This window comes from Apodemus sylvaticus, chromosome 10 (assembly GCF_947179515.1).
Source record: "Apodemus sylvaticus chromosome 10, mApoSyl1.1, whole genome shotgun sequence".
Lineage (NCBI taxonomy): Eukaryota > Metazoa > Chordata > Mammalia > Rodentia > Muridae > Apodemus > Apodemus sylvaticus.
The window spans coordinates 34,676,781-34,694,583 of record NC_067481.1 but is presented as its reverse complement, the minus strand read 5'-3'; the positions used below and the strand labels follow the sequence as shown (position 1 = coordinate 34,694,583).

Below are 17,803 nucleotides of genomic sequence, written 5' to 3'. Positions count from 1 at the left end.
GCTATCTAGCAGAGGTAACTGGAACTCCTGATCCTGCTGCTTCTTTAAGTGCTAGGTTACAAATGTACGCTACCATGGTAAGCCACTAGGCCATATTTTTTTGTCTGTTGGATTTTTGTTGTTGTTGTTTTTTATATTTATTTATTATTATATGTAAGTACACTGTAGCTGTCTTCAGACACACCAGAAGAGGTCGTCAGATCTCATTACAGATGGTTGTGAGCCACCATGTGGTTCCTGGGATTTGAACTCAAGACCTTCAGAGGAGCAGTCAGTGCTCGTAACCAGTCAGTGCTTGAGCCATCTTTCCAGCCCATTGTTTTGTTTTTGAATCAGGGTCACATGTAGCCCAAGCTGATCTTAAACTTACCATGTAGCTAAAGTGGCCCTGACTCTACCTCCTGAGTGCTGGGAGATCACACTCATGCGCTACCACGCTGGCTCACCAGTCTTTCTTACAGAATCCAAACATTCAATCAGGGACAAGTAGGTCTTTCAAGCTGAGGAGGCTTTGTGACCCTATGAAGGGCCACTATGTCATCGCTGAGACCCTATAGGTTTATCCGTTCAGCATAGAAGCAGTTCTAAATTTGTGGGAGAATCAGGATAGGTCCGATCCTTATAACATCAACCATGGGTCCCACTCCCCAACCCCCACCCTCGGGGGAAAAAAACGAGTCTTGATAGCCTCAATTCAGCCCCTTACCTTTTCAATGATCATTTCTGCTTTCCCCCACAGCTGAGTGGCCTCCTTGTAGAAGCCCCTGTTTACAGCATCGAGGACTTTCTCTGCAATGTCAGACACCTCAGCCAAGCCTTGATTATCAAGGAGAGACTGGAAGATAGAGGACAAAAGGCCAACCTGATTAGGAGTAAGGACCTGGTACCACTGCAGCTGGTGAGGGAGGGAGGGAGGAATGGAGAGAGAGAGAGAGAGAGAGAGAGAGAGAGAGAGAGAGAGAGACAGAGACAGAGACAGAGACAGAGACACACACAGAGAGAAAGAGAGAAATGGGAAAATGGGAGCTTACCTAAGAAGAGTGTTGTCAGAAGCCTCAGAGAGGCGCCGAGGATTGAACCCAGGACCTTGTGCATCATAGGCAGTGTTCTACCAATATGTTATAGCCTCAGCCCCAACTCACATACTTATTGATGGGGAAGCAGAGCATACCATTAAATGAATCAAGAGTGTAGGCCCATGACAGTTTACCACAACCTTTTAGCTTTAGGGGAGGGGTATCTGAAAGGTTGTAGCAGAACAAGAGAATTCAAGATTGTGTAGTGGGCTGGAACAGAGACAGAGGCAGGAGGGTCTCTGTGAGTTTTAGGTCATCCTGATCTACACAGGTTTGGGGGCTAGACATGTAGTTCAATTGGTAGGTAGACAAGAAGCTACAGGACATGTGAGGTCCTGCCTAAGACCAGAGGAGGGAAGGACAGGACAATACCTGGGGATAAGCTCAGTTGGCAGTGCTTGCTTGGCCTGTGTGAAGATTTGATTCACAACAACAACAACAACAACACACACACACACACATCAGACAATATAAAGGGGGAGAGAAATGCCTGGTGAGGGCCATCATTCCTCTCTCTCTGCTCCCTGCCCCACCCGGATACAAGCCAGCATCCTCCCAGGCCTGCTGCTACAGACCACACCCTCCCAACCTGTAAGTCAAAACCAATCCTTCTGCCCTTCAGTTGCTTTCTGTCAACTCACAGCAATAATGATAACTAATATTCTCCCCGGAGACCAAAGGAGATCAGAGCCCCAAGAAGTCAGTGGGGCCGTTTCCCAGGGAGGCTGCAGAGGGCAGGACCCCCCCTACTTACCATACTATACAGGTAAGGTCCCCAGGACAGCACTGAATCTAAAGAAAAACCAGATGGACACAAATTAGCTGTGTCTTTCCAAAAGACTACCCCACAATGGTTTCCCTTCAAAGCACAAAGGGACAGGAGCAAGAAACCCAGTGATTTTGAGGGTAAACGTTCCAGAGGCCCTGAGTATCCAAGCAGGAATGACTGACATTGTGGTGGCTGGAAGATGTCCTTCCTGCCAATTCTAAGGTCCAGTGGCATGTTGACCTGATTTGATTCTGCCTAGCGGGGTGTCCTGGGCAGAGATACGTCTGACACACTACACAGCCATCCGGTGGGTGTGTCCTGGAGGCCTGCTTGTGTCTTCAGTCTTCTAGGCTCCTGACAGCATCAGGACTTCCACCCCCACTGCCTCTGCAATCTATCTACTCCTCCAGTGCAGAGGCACTCACGTCTTCCACCACACTGTAGGAAAACGAACATGACTCTAACTCTGGCGTCTGTGCCCACCCGCCAATCAGCTCATTTGTACTCTGCAAACTCTAGACACTGGGAAACTACTAAAGGTGCTAAGAGCAGCAAACAGCTCCCAGGGACTTCAAAATGAGTAAGACAGCCAGGCATATCAGTGCAGGCGGGAGGTGGATCTCTGAGTCTGAGGCCACCCTGGTCTATAGGGTGAATTCAAGGATGGCCAGGGCTACAGAGAAAAACACTGTCTCGAAAAAAGACACACACACACACATACACACATACACACACACACACACACACACACACACACACACACACACGTAGGGATAACCTGGGAACATAGTAGGCTGTGAACTGTTGGGGCAAGTCTACATCTACTGCTACCACATCCTCACTAGGTAAGATACAAGCTACTGAAGCATGTCAACAAAATATCAAGGACCTACATGCACCACGCACAGTTGAGAGCCTCACTCTGCTGCTTACAACCCCCCCAACTAGGAGCCATTTAGTCCTCAAAAGAATATCTGAAGACGTTTCTTGTTGTCACATTGAGTGATCCTATTGGCACATCATGACCAGAGGATGGGGATGCTACAGACAAATATCCAAACATGAGGGTTGGTGAGCTGGCTCCGCAGGGAAGAGTGCTTGTCTCATAAGAATGAGGATCTGAGTTCAAATCCCCTAACCCACATACAAAGTCAGGCTTGGTTATATGTGCCTGTAATCCCAGCACTGTGGGGGACAGAGACAGGAACTGTTGGGCTTACTGGCTACCAGTGTAGTTCCAGGTTTAGGGAGACACCCTGTCTTAAGAAATAATGTTGTTGGGGCTGGAGAGATGGGTCAGTGGTTAAGAGCACTGACTGCTTTTCCCAAGTTCCTGAGTTCAATTCTAAGCCATTACATAATGGCTCATAACCATCTGTAATGGGATCTGATGCCCTCTTCTGGCACACAGGTGTACATGTAGATAGAGCACTCGCATACATAAAATAAATAAATCTCAAAAAAGAAAGAAAGTTGGGTTGGAGAGATGGCTCAGAGGTTAAGAGCACTGGCTGTTCTTCCTGAGGTCCTGAGTTCAAAACCACATGGTGGCTCATAATCATCTATAATGAGATCTGGTGCCCTCTTCTGGCCTGCAGGCATATACACAGGCAGAATGCTGTGTATATATAATAAATCTTTAAAAAAATAATAAAGAGTATGGGAGCTGGGGGAGCGGTAGCTCAGTAATTAAAAGTACTTGCTGCTTTTCTAAAGGGCCAAGTTTGATTCCCAGCACCCAGATCAGGGGTTCACAACCTCCTGTATCAGAGGACTGAGGCCTTCTTCTGGCCCCCAAGGACACTGTGTACATATGGTGCATAAACATATATGTAGTCAAACACCCATATACATGAGAGGAAAATAAATAAAATCACTAGGCAGTGGTGGCACACGCCTTTAATCTCAGCACTTGGGAGGCAGAGGCAGGTAGATTTCTGAGTTCAAGGCCAACCTGCTCTACAGAGTGAGTTCCAGGACAGCCAGGGCTACACAGAGAAACCCTGTCTTGAAAAAAAATCTCAGAAGAATTTTTTAAGGACATAAGGTAGATAAAGTGATAGAGAAAGATGTTCTCTTTTGGTGCATGCATGCATGCATAGGCACATGCACTTGGGCACATGTAGTAATATACCATACACATACATCAGGTACATATTGCTCCTCTGCAATATATGTCCCAACATATACAGGACAAACCCTCTTTAAGTCCTTACTACTCAGAACAGTTCCCAACAACAAGCTATACCACTCCAAATGGTTGTGGTGTTGAGGTTGAGGGAACCCAAGAGAGTTAACCTGGCCAAGAAGATCAGAGCAACGAAGCCTGAAGCCACACCCTGATTGTGTGCAAGATAGGCCACTCCTGTCTGTGTTCCTAAAGGATTACAAAAGTGCAAGACCCGATGCCAACCTTGCCTCGCAACCGCAACCACCACCACCACCACCACCACCACCACCACCACCACCAGCAGCAGCAGCAGCAGCAGCAGCAGCAGCAGTAGGAAGTTCACTGCAGATGCTCTTCCAGCATCGGGATGCTGGGGAGTGGGGGGAGCTGGTGACACGGTCCACCCTGTACTGACTCATTCAGATCCAGGGCTCCTCTTTACGAGGCCATTCACACTGTGTGGGGGTGTATTTCATCATCCACAGGAGTGTCCGGAGCATCTCCTGTGGTAAACTTGGATTCCTTTGTTGGGAAAATCCTTCCAGAGGACTCAGCCTGATGGCAAGGGCGTTTCATCCCCACGTCTCTTGGATGCTCTTGGGGTGAATGGATGCTTTCTGCGATGGCTTTTCTAAGAACCCAGAAACTCCTGCTGTCCTCTTTTTTTTTTTTAACTTATTTATTTTATGTATGTGAATGCATTGTCCCTGTCTTCAGACACATCAGAAGAGGGCATCGAATCTCATTATAGATGGTTGTGAGCCACCATATGGTAGCTGGGAATTGAACTCAGGTCCTCTGTTAGGACAGTGCTCTTAACCACTGAGCCATTTCTCCAGCCCCGTCCTCCTCTTTTATCTGAACAGTATAGCCCTGAGGGATGGCTGTTTCTCTCTGGCTTGACATGGTCACCACCACAGAGCAGAGTGGCTGTGGTGATTAACAGAAGACCCCGAACCCTTGTCAAGGCAACAAAATAAACTGAACTATACAGCAGAGAGCTAGGTCCAAGATAACAGAGCAATCAAGAGAGGAAAGGAGACCAGAAGACCTTGGCAAGACTCTTCCTTTAGATTCCAAGCCCATTACCCCCTGCCCCACTATATATAAAACCTTAGAAATATTAAAATATATGAGGTTAGAAGTTGTCTGGGGGGCCCAGCAGGATGGCTCAAACTCTCAGATCCCGCAGAAATGTAGAAAAAAAGAATCAACCCCACCAAGTTGTCCCCTGACCTCTGACCTCTACATATGCACCATGACACCCCCTCACTAGCTCTCTCTCCCCCCCCCACTGTCATCACTAACATCATCAACACTCGTTTTTAAATATTGCCTGGGCTGGGTGTGGTGGACATGCTTTAATCCCAGCATGTCAGAGGCAGCAGGATCTCTTGTGAGTTTAAGGCCAGCCTGGTCTACCTACTGAGTTGCATGACATCCAGGGCTATGTAGAGAGACCTTGTCTCAAAAAATTTATTTTAATTGGTAAGCAGGGGACTTTTCAGTGCCCAGGTTTACAAGAGGCACCCAGGCTCCTGTAAGTAGCACTCACATACACCCTAGCCCAGCAAGCAGGACTTGGATGGAATGCTTCAGTCTGTTGGGACGGGAGGACTTTCATGTTTCCCCAGGAAAGTCACACAGTAAGTCCAAAGTCACAGAAAGGGTCAGGGTTAGAAAAGAGAGATACTTAAAAACTTCATACTTACCCACAGGGGAGATCCAGGAGTCACCCAAAGCAACCCCAGAAAAGTTGCACTTGATGGTCCCTTGCTCAATAGCCTGAAAGAAGAACCAAGAAATGTTCTGAGCAAGGGCACTGAGGACTCCATCCCCCTCATCAGAGGCACATACTCCTAACCCACACCATCTACGCTGCCCCAGGCACCAGAAGAACACACCCATGACAGCTAGTCCTGCCTACCACCACTGCTAAGTTGAGAAGGGGCCATTGCTTTAACTTGTGTCCTTAGGACAAGTGTGGGACATGTCCCTAAGTTGTCTGTGAGAGCCTAGGCATATCCTGAAGTCTGGGAGCATCCCAAGGTGCTGAGGAACTCCTTGGGTAGAGGTGTCGCTGCCAAGCAGTGGCTGCTGACACTGGGACTCCTGGGGCATCCTCGAGAGTGGAGCCCACACAGGCCAGGAAGCTCATCCTTCTCTGCACCTGCCCCCAAACAGGAAGCTGGGCATGCTCCTCATTCATCCATAACCTCCTCACGGCCCTAACACTCGCCAGGAAGGTGAGCCACAGGAACCACCATTCATGATAAAACTTAAGAGAAAGCAGGAGAAAGTGCCTCACAACCGGAGTGAAAATATTCCCACCGAATATTCTTGATGAATATTCAGGAAATAGAATATAACCTGGAGTATCATGCATGCTATCACACTACAAAGGTGGGGGGAGGAACACATATGAATTAGGTTACACAGTGATGAGTAACTGGAAAAAGAAAGAGTCGAGGAAGCTGTCCAGGGGAGCGGGGCAAAGGGAGGTTGGGAGGGAAGGAAGGAAGGAAGGAAGGAAGGAAGGAAGGAAGGAAGGAAGGAAGGAAGGAGAGAGGGAGGGAAGGAGGAAGAGAGGGAGGGAAGGTGAAGAAATCAGAAAGTTGAAGCAGGTAGACTGTAGCAAGTTCAAGGCCAGGCCAGACTACACAGCATGTATAAATTACAACCAGTCCAGCTAGGGCTATATAGCAGGGCACCGTTTCTAACCAAATAAATGCACATCACAGAAAGGGGGATTGTGCTAGATGAAGACACCTTGGGACTGTGCATTAGCTTGGACAGGCTATCTTTTTTTGTTGTTGCTAAGATGTACTTATTTATTATATGTAAGTACACTGTAGCTGTGTTCAGACACACCAGAAGAGGGTGTAAGATTTCATTACAGATGGTTGTGAGCACCATGTGGTTGCTGGGATTTGAACTCAGAACCCTTGGAAGAGCAGGCAGTGCTCTTAACCGCAGAGCCATCTCTCCAACCGATTGGACAAGCTATCTTAAAAGACAGGCTGGGACCATCTAAAACAGTCTGAATATAGGGGAAGAAAGGCGCTGAATGGGGGAGGGGACCCACTGATGGAGACAGGTCACACACAGGGTGGCAGCATTTTGGTTAGGACCTCAGGTATCAGGTGAGCAGAAAGTATCACTACTAACTGCTCAGCAGTGCAAGCGCAGCCCCGTCTCAAAACCAAAGACTTCAAGCTCATAACCTCCTTCCTCAGCCTCCTAATGACTGAACTATACAGTTTATAGTAGTTTTATAACTCTATATTCTAGTATACTACAGCATACTAGCATACTATACTATTATACTATATAGTATATAGTTATATGTAATAGTTATATACTATATATAGTAGTATAGTATATAATTGTACTAGCTAGTTTATAGTTTTAACATTAAAAAAAAGATTTATGTGCTGGAGACATGGCTCAGAGGTTAAGGACACTGGCTGCTCTTTCAGAGGACTCTGGTTCCATTCCCAACACCCACATGGCAGATCACAACTGGCTATGTTTCCAGCTCCAGGGGGATCCAGTGCCGTCTTCTAGTCTCTGCCGGTACCAGGCATCATTGTACACATGCATACATACATACATATACAAATACACGTCTGTGGCACATAGATGCACTTGCAGGCAAAACACTAATATGAGATTTCAAAGGAACAAAAGAAATCTTTGAAAACTGTATTTATTTTGATTCTGTATGTATGAGTGTTTGTCTGCAGGTGTGTGTGACGCCATGCCTGACAACCTGATTGGATCCCCCAAACCCACAGAGGGAGGAGATGATTCCTGAAAGCTGCCTTCTGATCTCCACCCACACCCACACCATGGCATGCGCACACACAACAAACTTTGAAAATAACTAAGGTCTGTTCAATATCAGGTAGGTATATGAAAGCGACAAATCATTCTTTGTTTCAAAACAGTAACAGAGTCACCCTCCTGTTTACCTTGTAAAGTTCTAAACTGATGCCAGCAGCCATCTTTCCTCCGTAGGATTCTGAGAAAATGTAGAACGGAACCGTCTAGCAAGAAATGGGATTTACAAAGAATTAAAACATCCTGCTTGTCTGCTTGCCTGCCTGGCTGCTTTCGTGTTTTTGTTTTGTTTTTTTTTTTCCAGACAGGATTTCTCTGTGTAGCCCTGGCTATTATGCAACTCAACTCTGAAGATCAGGTTGGCCTTGAACTCACAGAGATCCACCTGCCTCGGATACCCAAGTGCTGGGATTATAGGTGTACTCTATTACTGCCCAGCTTCCTGATTACCTTTCTTCTTTTTTTGTTTTTTTGTTTGTTTGTTTGTTTGTTTTCAAGACAGGGTTTTTTGAGACAGGGTTTTTTAAGACAGGGTTTCTCTGTACAGCCCTGGCTGTCCTGGAACTTACTCTGCAGACCAGGCTGGCCTGGAACTCAGAAATCCGCCTGCCTCTGCCTCCCAGAGTGCTGGGATTACAGGCGTGCGTCACCACCGCCCAGCCTGATTACCTTTCAATTCACACAAGTTATCTTCAAATTTCTAAAGTGTATGGTAAAAAAATCTGCTTTTGTCTCTGGCCTCAAATCTGAATACTGATGTCTAGTTCGTCAGATGAAAGAAAGTCAAAGCCCACAACCTAGGGAGGAAAGGAAGGCCCTGAAAACCAGCTGCCACTGAACAGTTTGTCTCTCTGTGCAGTCCCCGCTGTCCTATGGCACTCAGCTCTTGGGGGAGCTCAGTGCTCTGACAGTCCCTTGTCCCTCTTGCTAGTCTTTTGTGCCTAAGCTGCAGAATTACCTGGAATTCTTTATGGCAATCAAAGAAGGATTTCAGGAGAACCATCATGTCGGAAGCCACCATGTCCAGGTCCTTTGCATAGGCATCTGTCGTGTTGACATAGCTGAAGCCAGTGCCCACAGGATTATCCACGAACAGGAGACTGGCCCACTGCAGCTGCAGCCACCCAGAAGAAGCAAATATGGCAATCGGTGGTTAGTCACCAGTTATCTTCCTAGCCACTTGGCAAAACAATGCTTACGACAACATCAGTGTGGTGATTTTATCTCATTGCTCAAAGTGATTTGGGGGGCAGTTGAGGAAATGGCCCAGTTAGTAGATTGCTTGCCTTACGAGTATAAGGCCCTGAATTCCATGACTAAAATCCATGTAAAAAAAAAAGTTGGGCAAGCCTGGTGTCAGGGCCCGCCTTAATCCCAGCACGCAGGAGGCAGAGGCAGGCAGATCTCTGAGTTTGAGGCCAGTCAGGTCTACAGAGTGAGTTCCAGGACCAGAGAAATCGGGAGGAGGAGAAGGAGGAGGAGGAGGAGGAGGAGGAGGAGGAGGAGGAGGAGGAGGAGAAGGAGGAGGGGGAGGGGGAGGGGGAGGAGGAGGAGGAGGAAGAGGAAGAAGAGGAAGAAGAAGGAAGAAGAAGAAGGAAGAAGAAAAAGAAGAAGGAGAAGGAGAAGAAGAAAGAAGGAGGAGGAGGAGGAGGAGGAGGAAGAGGAAGAGGAAGAGGAAGAGGAAGAGGAAGAGGAAGAAGAAGAAGAAGAAGAAGAAGAAGAAGAAGAAGAAGAAGAAGAAGAAGAAGAAGAAAGCCAGGCAAGGTAGCAAGTACACACTTGTAACCCCAGTGCTGAGGAGGTGGAGACCGATATCCCAGGTGTCACTCAGCAGTGTAGTCTAAATGATGAGTTTTAGGCTAATTACAGAATAAGAGACCTCGTCTCACAACAAACCAAGGTGGACACACACACACACTATATAAATAATGCAGTTTTTAAGGGAACATGAGTATAGACTGCAGTGAAGAAAGGAGATGAGATGAACACATACACACACACACACACACACACACACACACACACACACATGAACAGCTTTAAGCTGTTCCGTGTCACACACAGAAGTACATCTAGAAGTAACAGTGCAGGAAGCACCAAGTTGCAGGACTCTGAGCAGCCATCTGAAGGAACTGCATGTGCTGGGGATGTGGCTCGGTTCTTGGAATGTTTGCCTAGTGAGCCTGATGACCTGGGTTCCATCCCCCCCACACACACTCCCGCACTGCATAAACTGGGGGTGGCGGATAATGCCTACGACCCTAGCACGCAGGAAGTACAGGCCAGAGGATCAGAAGCTCATGGACATCCGTGGCTGCACAGTGAGTTGGAGGCTGGCTAGGGCTTCATGAGATGCTGTCTGTCTGTCTGTCTCTCTTAAAGAACTATGGACATCAGTCTTCTTCCAGATGAGTAATTTCCACATTGGCCCATCTTTTCTTTTATGCAGCAAGAAGAGACTCTGAGGATTGGATTGAGGATTGAGGATATGGAGAGGCTGAGAATTCTCAATTGGGCACCCAGAAAGACGGGTATCCGCCACGTTCTTCACGATGAGGAAATAACCCTGAAAGAGCCAGAAATTGTGCAAGGCCACCAAACGGGACAGAAGATGGACAGCAGAATCAAGACAGGGACCCAGGGCCAAGACCCTCACTCCCCACTCGGGCTCATGCTTTCGGTTCCAGGAAGTGTGAGAACAAGGGGGTGGGGGAGGGGAGGGGAGGGGAGGGAAGGGGAGTGATTTTCATGCCATAGATGCAGGATTAGAACAATTTCAGACCAAGACATGTCACAGGAGGACAAGATGGGTTAGCACCTGATGAGAGGAAGGCTAGAGGAGCGAGGACGCTGGAGAACATTCTCAGTGCTGAGTGCTGCTGGGAAGGGAGAGACATGGAGTGGGGGAGGGGGAGTCCAGGCTGAGTGAGCCAGGAGGATGCGCTCCCCAGGCTGTGACCTGAGAAAGGGGGGGCTTAGAGAAGGATGGGATGGAAGGGGGGTACACAAAGGACTAGGAAGCTATCACAGGGGAAGAGGGCAAGGGACTTGCTAGCTCAATAAAGCCCAGCTGTGAGGGGAGAGAGAGGAGAAAGAGTTGGAACTTGTAGCAGACGAGAGGCCCAGACTCAAGGTCTGAGGCTGCAGATGGCCACCACAAGGGTAAGCTCGGGGTTGCCAGCCAGTGCCAGCTGCAGGGAACTTCAGTTTGGCTTTTTTTTTTTTTTTTTTTTAGTGTTCTCTGTGCAGTCCTGGCTGTCCTGGAACTCACTCTGTAGACCAGGCTGGCCTCGAACTCAGAAACCCGCCTGCCTCTGCCTCCCAAGTGCTGGGATTATAGGTGTGCACCACCAGGCCGGCAGTTTTGCTTGTTTTGAGATAGGGTTTCGCATAGCCCAGGCTGGCCCTGAACTTGGTACATAAGCAGGGATTATCTTGCATTCCTCACTCTCCGGCCTCTCCGGCCTGGAAACTGACATTACAGGTGTTCATCCTTCAGCCTGGTTTATACAGTGCTGAGGTTTGCACCAAGGCTCTGCGCACACTAGGGAAGCATAGCATTCCCTGAACTACCACTTGGCTGGGCTAGACAGCAGTGGCGGTAAAGTGGAGGAAGATCAATAAATCGGAAAAGGCAAGGAGGAGAAAACCAACCACAGACATTCATGGGGGAGGGGCGGGGGGTGGGGGTGGGGAGCTCGGCTGCAGGAAGGAAGGCTACAGGGAGGCAACGAAGGTCTCAAGGTGGACAGCTAACTCTGTGACCCCACCCTGCCCTGGGTGGAGCCTCTGAGAGGATGAAGGGCAGGAAGGGTTGAGGGCTGTTCCCACTGTACCCAGGTAGTATTCCGTGGCTTGAGCTGCGTGTCAAGAGGGCCGATTTCCTCAAAGTTTCCAAATCCAGTGCTAGAGCCACCGGGGCCACCCTGTGCAAGGAAAAGGAACAGACATTAGCCAGAGAAAAATGCAGAAATGAACACACAGGAAAACAACGGAGACTCCAGCGGAATGAGGAGATGCGCATCTATAATCCCAGCCCTTGAGGGGAATGAGGCAGCAAGATCAGGAGCTAAGGGTCATCCTGAGCTACAAATAAAAGTTTAAAAGCCCAAGGATTAGCTGGGCGGTGGTGGCACATGCCTGTAATCCCAGCACTAGGGAGGCAGAGGCAGGCGGATTTCTGAGTTCAGGGCCAGCCTGGTCTACAGAGTGAGTTCCAGGACAGCCAGGATTATACAGAGAAACCCTGTCTTGAAAAAACAAAACAAAACAAAAGCCAAAGGATGTGTGGTTTTTTTTTTTCCAGCCCCATGTTTTCTGGGAGCTTCTGCACCCACCAAACTCCTGCAGGAACCACGTAAGTCTCTCTCTGAAAGGATGGTGATGAGTTTAGGGGTCCTAGGGGAGCCAGGCAGTGGTGGCACAAACCTTTAATCCCAGCACTTGGGGCAGGCAGATCACTGAGTTCGAAGCCAGAGTGGAGGGGGTGTGGGGAAAGGTCCTAGGTGTCTTTTCCACCTCTTGGTTCTCTGGACTTAAACTTGGGCCTGACCTGGGCTCACTAAATCTCTCTCATCTCAGATACTATAATAGCCACAAAGAGGGATAGAACGGGCTAGCCCTGCCCTCTTAGCAACTGCAGCCTCCATTTGAGCAAGAACTTGAGTTTTTTGATTCTTTCCCAGCCCTCAACCAAAAGCTGGAAGACTCTCCTTTGGGGCCCAATGGATAAGCGAATCCTCTGCGTATACCACAGCCAACAGAGAAGTCTCAGGGTAGGAGCGTGTGACATGCTCTGAAGGGCTCAGAGGGGTGGGCAGAGGGCAAAAGCAAACAGGCGAAATGGGGCAGGTGAGGTGGACTTGATGGGAGAAGGTCCTCTGGGAGACAGATGATCAGGAAAAAACGGGGGTGGGGGGTAGGGGGTGAGGTTCTAGATGGATCTAGGTGACCCAGATGTGCTAGAGGCAAGGATGAGGAAAACATTAGCAGCTGAGTCAGAGACAGGCTCAGAGTATATAGTCTCTTAGCACATGGAGAAGAGAGATTGGAGAGGGCAGAGGGCACAGTGGAAGCCAGGGCAATGTGAAGAAACGAGACCGACCGGGGTGTCCTGACAGACGCCGGCAATCCCTGCACTGCATGCAAAGGAAGGAGAATTATTTACTGAGTCTCCACAAGGAGAGACAGAGAGTAGAAAGAGGGTTAAGGCGGGCTAGACAAGGCAACACGCACTACCTGCTAAATATCCCCCACACTAATGTTCTGAACCGCCACTAACCTCCTTGATAAAAATCAGAGGCTCAACTCCCCCGTGATTATATGTTAAGATTTCCTAATGCAGCAACAAAAAGTTCACAGACCGGTTGGAGCTGGTCATCCCAGGGTCACAAATAGCACCGAGAGGCAGGGCGCGCCTGGAACGTCCTCCCTAGGGAAGAGGGTGACACGCCACATCTGCAGGATGAATCACGAGCCCCAGAATATGCTGTGACTCCTAAATAAATACAAAGTACACAGAGGAAGAATGCTCCCTCAAATGAAGAAGGTGGGTCCTCTCTTTCAAGGACACCTATCAGGAGGGGCCGCTGTGGGAGACTCCATTTTCCATTTCTGCTCCATCTTCCTGTGCACCCCCCCCCCAGTGGCTAGGAAGATCTCCCTCTGTGTGCGCGTGTACGCCAGCAAGCGCGTGTAAAAGCCAGAAGCCACATTAGATGTCTCAATCGCTCTCCACCTAAGTTTTGAAGGCAGGGTCTATTGATGAGCCTGGGGTTCAGGAATTCTGCTACCTGGCTGGCCAGGGAGCTTCGGGTACCATCCTGTCTCTCCCTGAGGCACCACGGTTACAGACTAGTACCACTGAAGAAGCTTTTGTATGAGTAAGGTTATTTAAATTCAAATCCTCATAGTTGCATAGCAAGCACTTTACAGACTGAGCCCTATCTTATGCCCTTATTTAAATATAATAATAAGGATGATAATAACAATAATACTATTAATAAATGGATCACAAAATATTCTTCATCCAGAAACCCTGGAAACAAGTGGTATAGACAGCTGAGGCTCAAGGCTTCTTGATTCCTCTAAGATAAGAAAAATGTGTCAGTGAGTGAGCTGAAACGACTTGAGAAATGGCTTACTATCCCTGAAATAGCTCACTATTCACATGACCTCAATTCTCAAAGAACACCACTTCACACGGAAGTTACTGCCTAAGTCCTTGGAAGGCTGCTAACTAGATCTTCTCATCTAAATGAACTGTTTCCTCTTTATCTTATTTTACTCTTCTTCCTGCGGCCTCTGGGAAAATAGGGAAGAGCAGAAGAGAAGAGTGTCTTCAGTTACTAACCTTCATACTGTGACTCAGCCTGAGGGTTAACCTAACCAACAGCCACACACCAGACAACTTCTGGGCCAGGCAGATGCTAGTGCCCCCCCCACCCTGCCCCCACAGATAAGGAAAAGGACTCTGTGGTGAGGTAGAAGGCTAGCTTGCAACCTTTGTTTTTTTGTTTCATTTTGTGTTTTGTAGTGGTGGGGACAGAACTCAAGGCTTTGTGCTGGGTAGGCATCTCCCCCTCCCCATCCTCCCCCTCCCCAACCTGCTTTCCCCCAGAGCTGAATCCTGAGCCTATGAAATGCAGTGTTTATTTTTTAAAACTGGTTCCTGAAATGGTTTTCAGAAGTCCCTGAAGCTGACCAGATTCTCTAGTTCTCTACCAGTCAGAGTAAACAATAAAAGTTGAGTCCTAGGGGCTGGAGAGATGCCTCGGTGGTTAAGCGCTCTGACTGCTCTTCCAGACGACCTGAGTTCAATTCCCAGCAACCACATGGTGGCTCACAACCATCTGTAATAGAATCCAATGCCCTCTTCTGGTGTGTCTGAAGACATCAATGGTGTACTCATATAATATATAAAATAAATAAATCTCTATGAAAAAAAATAAAACTGGTTCCTGGAAAGCCCAGAGATTGCGGAGGGGGGGGGGGGAAGCAGGGGCAGAGAGGCAGAAACCTAGGAGTCAGCAGCTGCCCCACCCCAGCATCAGTTATGCATTTTTGTCCCCCATCTCTGGCTTCCTCTGAAGGTTTCAAATCCTCCCACTCAGAACAGTGGGACCCAGAGAAGGAAAGTGTCGGGCTATAGCTAATAGTGGAAGGAAGGCGCTGAAGGGTGTCCCCAGCAGCAGGCTCAGGCTTTTCCACAACCAGGCTCTTCCAGACAACCAGGCAGGCACCACCAGCGGCTGGATCCGGAGCTTATTCCAGGCCAGAACATTTTCCAGCCAGTGCTACTGGGCAGAGCGGGCTATCTTCAGCCCTCCCCCTCGCCCCCTGCAGGGTAGCTGTGAAGACCCTGTAGCAGGTTCACCCTCAGAACTGCTTGTTCTTACTTCGTCAACACAGCAAGCCTGCAGTGACAGGCCCTGGGGCAGAGTCTCAGCTCTGGTAGGCATTAGAGAAGGAAGCCCCGCCCCATATCCCACAGAGGTGAGTACCAGGGTGCCCTAATTACTGGTGGGACATCAGGAACCTCAAGGCTCCTCAGCCCCTCCCTAGAGACTAGTCTTTCCGGTGGGCGAGGCCACCATAGGTGCCATTTGAAGAACTCAGCAGGATCTCTGCCTATCCCTAAACAGTTCATAAGACTTTATTTATTTTTTTAACCTTCAACCCTAGAGACAGAACTCAGGCTTAAAATACAAATACACTAGGGAAAAGGGTAGGACCTCGCATCCATGCTAAGACACAAAAGACTGGCATGTTATAGTTAGGAATACACACACACACACACACACACACACACACGTATGCAATAACATTTAATGAAGAGAGAAGTCATGAATTTGAAAGAGAGAGAGGAGGGGTATATTGGAGAGTAGAGAGAGAAAAACATAATTATAACTTCAAAAATTTTTTTTTAAAGAATGAAGAATGGCTTATCTGAGGACTCAAAGGAAGAAGGGAGGAGGACTGGGGTACCTCAGCCTTGGCTCAGAACTTTTTTTTTTCCAGACAGGGTTTCTCTGTATAGCCCTGGCTGTCCTGGAACTCACTCGGTAAACCAGGCTGGCTTCGAACTCAGAAATCCACCTGCCTCTGCCTCCCAAGTGCTGGGATTACAGGTGTGCGCCACCACTGCCCAGCTGGCTCAGAACTTTTCAAACACTTTCTTTTTTCGTAAGAAGCCAACTGTATCACAGATAGCTTTCAGTAAGGGGCCTTGGAACTGTCAGGATTAGAAAGTATGGGATGAGCTGTACACCTGTACCTTCAGCACTTGGGAGGCTGAGGCAGGATGGCCAAGAGTTCAAGGCCACAGTGGGCTACATAGCAAGAACCCATCTCCAAAAATGAACGAAAGAAATTATGACCAGAAAAGAGGGCTTCCTTTGCTACACCCTTGCTCTAGGCTGTCTCAGAAGCATGTGACCCTCCAGGGTGGACTGGACCAAAATGAGTCAGTCTCTACGAAGCTGGAAACTCTTACAAACCAAGCAATGAGGTTAAAAGGAGAACCGACCTGGCAGGCCAGGCAAAGAAGTTACTTTACCTGAAGCCACATGACCAGGGGCAGCTCTGAAAAGTTCTTGCAAGGGTTGGTGGCATAATAGAGCCACCAGAACATGTGGGCATCCTTTCGGACAGTCACATAATCCCATACTTCTTTGCCTTCTTGTTCTGTCCAGTGGATGGCAGATCCTGAAACGGAAGCTCAGTGTCATTTCCTGAGGAGTACCAAGGTGGGAAAGACAGGTAGAGGACAACAGGTGAGTTCCAAGGTTGGTAGAGATAGATGGTCCTTCAGGCTAGAGATGGTGCTTTATGCTTTAGGTAATACATTTACCTCAGTATAGTGTGCCGATAAGGAAACGAAGATAGCCGGGCGGGCGAAAGATAGCTGATAAAACTTTCTTCTCTTGCCTGGCAGTGATGACCCACGCCTTTAATCCCAGCACTTGGGAGGCAGAGACAGGCGGATTTCTGAGTTTGAGGCCAGCCTGGTCTACAGAGTGAGTTCCAGGATAGCCGGGGGTATACAGAGAAACCCTGTCTTGAAAAACAAAACAAAACAAAACAAAACAAAACAAAACAAAGCAAAGCAAAGCAAAGCAAAGCAAAGCAAAGCAAAACAAAACAAAACAAAAAAAAAGGAAACGAAAGATACACACACAGAGAAGTCAAGAGGGAATGTTTGTGCACCCCCGCTAATAGCAGCACTTAAGAAGCAGAGGCAGACATAATACCCATGGGAGGAGATACAAAGTGTGGAGCAGAGACTGAAGGAAAGGGCATCCAGAGACTGCCCCACCCGGGGAATCCATTGCATATGCAGTCACCAAACCCAGACACTATTGTGGATGCCAACAAGTGCTTTGCTGACAGGAGGCTGATATAGCTGTCTCCTGAGAGGCTCTGCCAGTGCCTGACAAATACAGAGGTGGGTGCTTTCAGCCAACCATTGGACTGAGCACAAGGTCCCCAATGGAGGAGCTAGAGAAAGGACCCAAGGAGCTGAAGGAGCTTGCAGCCCCATAGGAGGAACAACAATATGAACCAACCAGTACCCCCAGAGCTCCCAGGGACTAAACTACCAACCAAAGAGTACACATGGAGGGACCCATGGCTCCAGCTGCATATGTAGCAGAGGATGGTCTTGTTGGACATCAAAGGAAGGAGAGGTCCTTGGTCATGAGAAGGGTTGATGCCCCAGTACAGGGGAATGCCAGGACAGGGAAGCAAGAGTGGGTAGGCTGGTGAGCAGGGGAGTGGGGGTTGGGGATTGGGGGACAGGATAGGGTGTTTTCGGAGGGGAAATGAAAGGGGATAACATTTGAAATGTAAATAAAGAAAATATCTAATAAATTTAAAAAAAAGAAGAAGAAGCAGAGGCAGGGGGCTGGAGAGAAGGCTCAGTGGTGAGCACTGACCTTTCTTCTG

General features: G+C 48.4%; 2 protein-coding genes across 3 annotated transcripts in view; both read right to left on the bottom strand.

Moving 5' to 3' along the window:
• Nucleotides 1-17,803, bottom strand: part of Dgke (diacylglycerol kinase epsilon) — a 248,326-nt gene that overhangs the window by 105,771 nt on the left and 124,752 nt on the right. The window lies entirely within an intron of this gene.
• The window catches only part of Scpep1 (serine carboxypeptidase 1), a 34,196-nt gene that overhangs the window by 13,982 nt on the left and 2,411 nt on the right, over nt 1-17,803 (bottom strand). The window contains exons 2-8 of the mRNA XM_052194266.1: nt 16,416-16,564; nt 11,695-11,784; nt 8,817-8,972; nt 7,990-8,064; nt 5,728-5,800; nt 1,831-1,868; nt 707-835 (exon numbers count right to left, since the gene is read on the bottom strand). Coding sequence (XP_052050226.1) covers nt 707-835; nt 1,831-1,868; nt 5,728-5,800; nt 7,990-8,064; nt 8,817-8,972; nt 11,695-11,784; nt 16,416-16,564 — 710 coding nt within the window. The remainder of the gene's footprint in view (nt 1-706; nt 836-1,830; nt 1,869-5,727; nt 5,801-7,989; nt 8,065-8,816; nt 8,973-11,694; nt 11,785-16,415; nt 16,565-17,803) is intronic.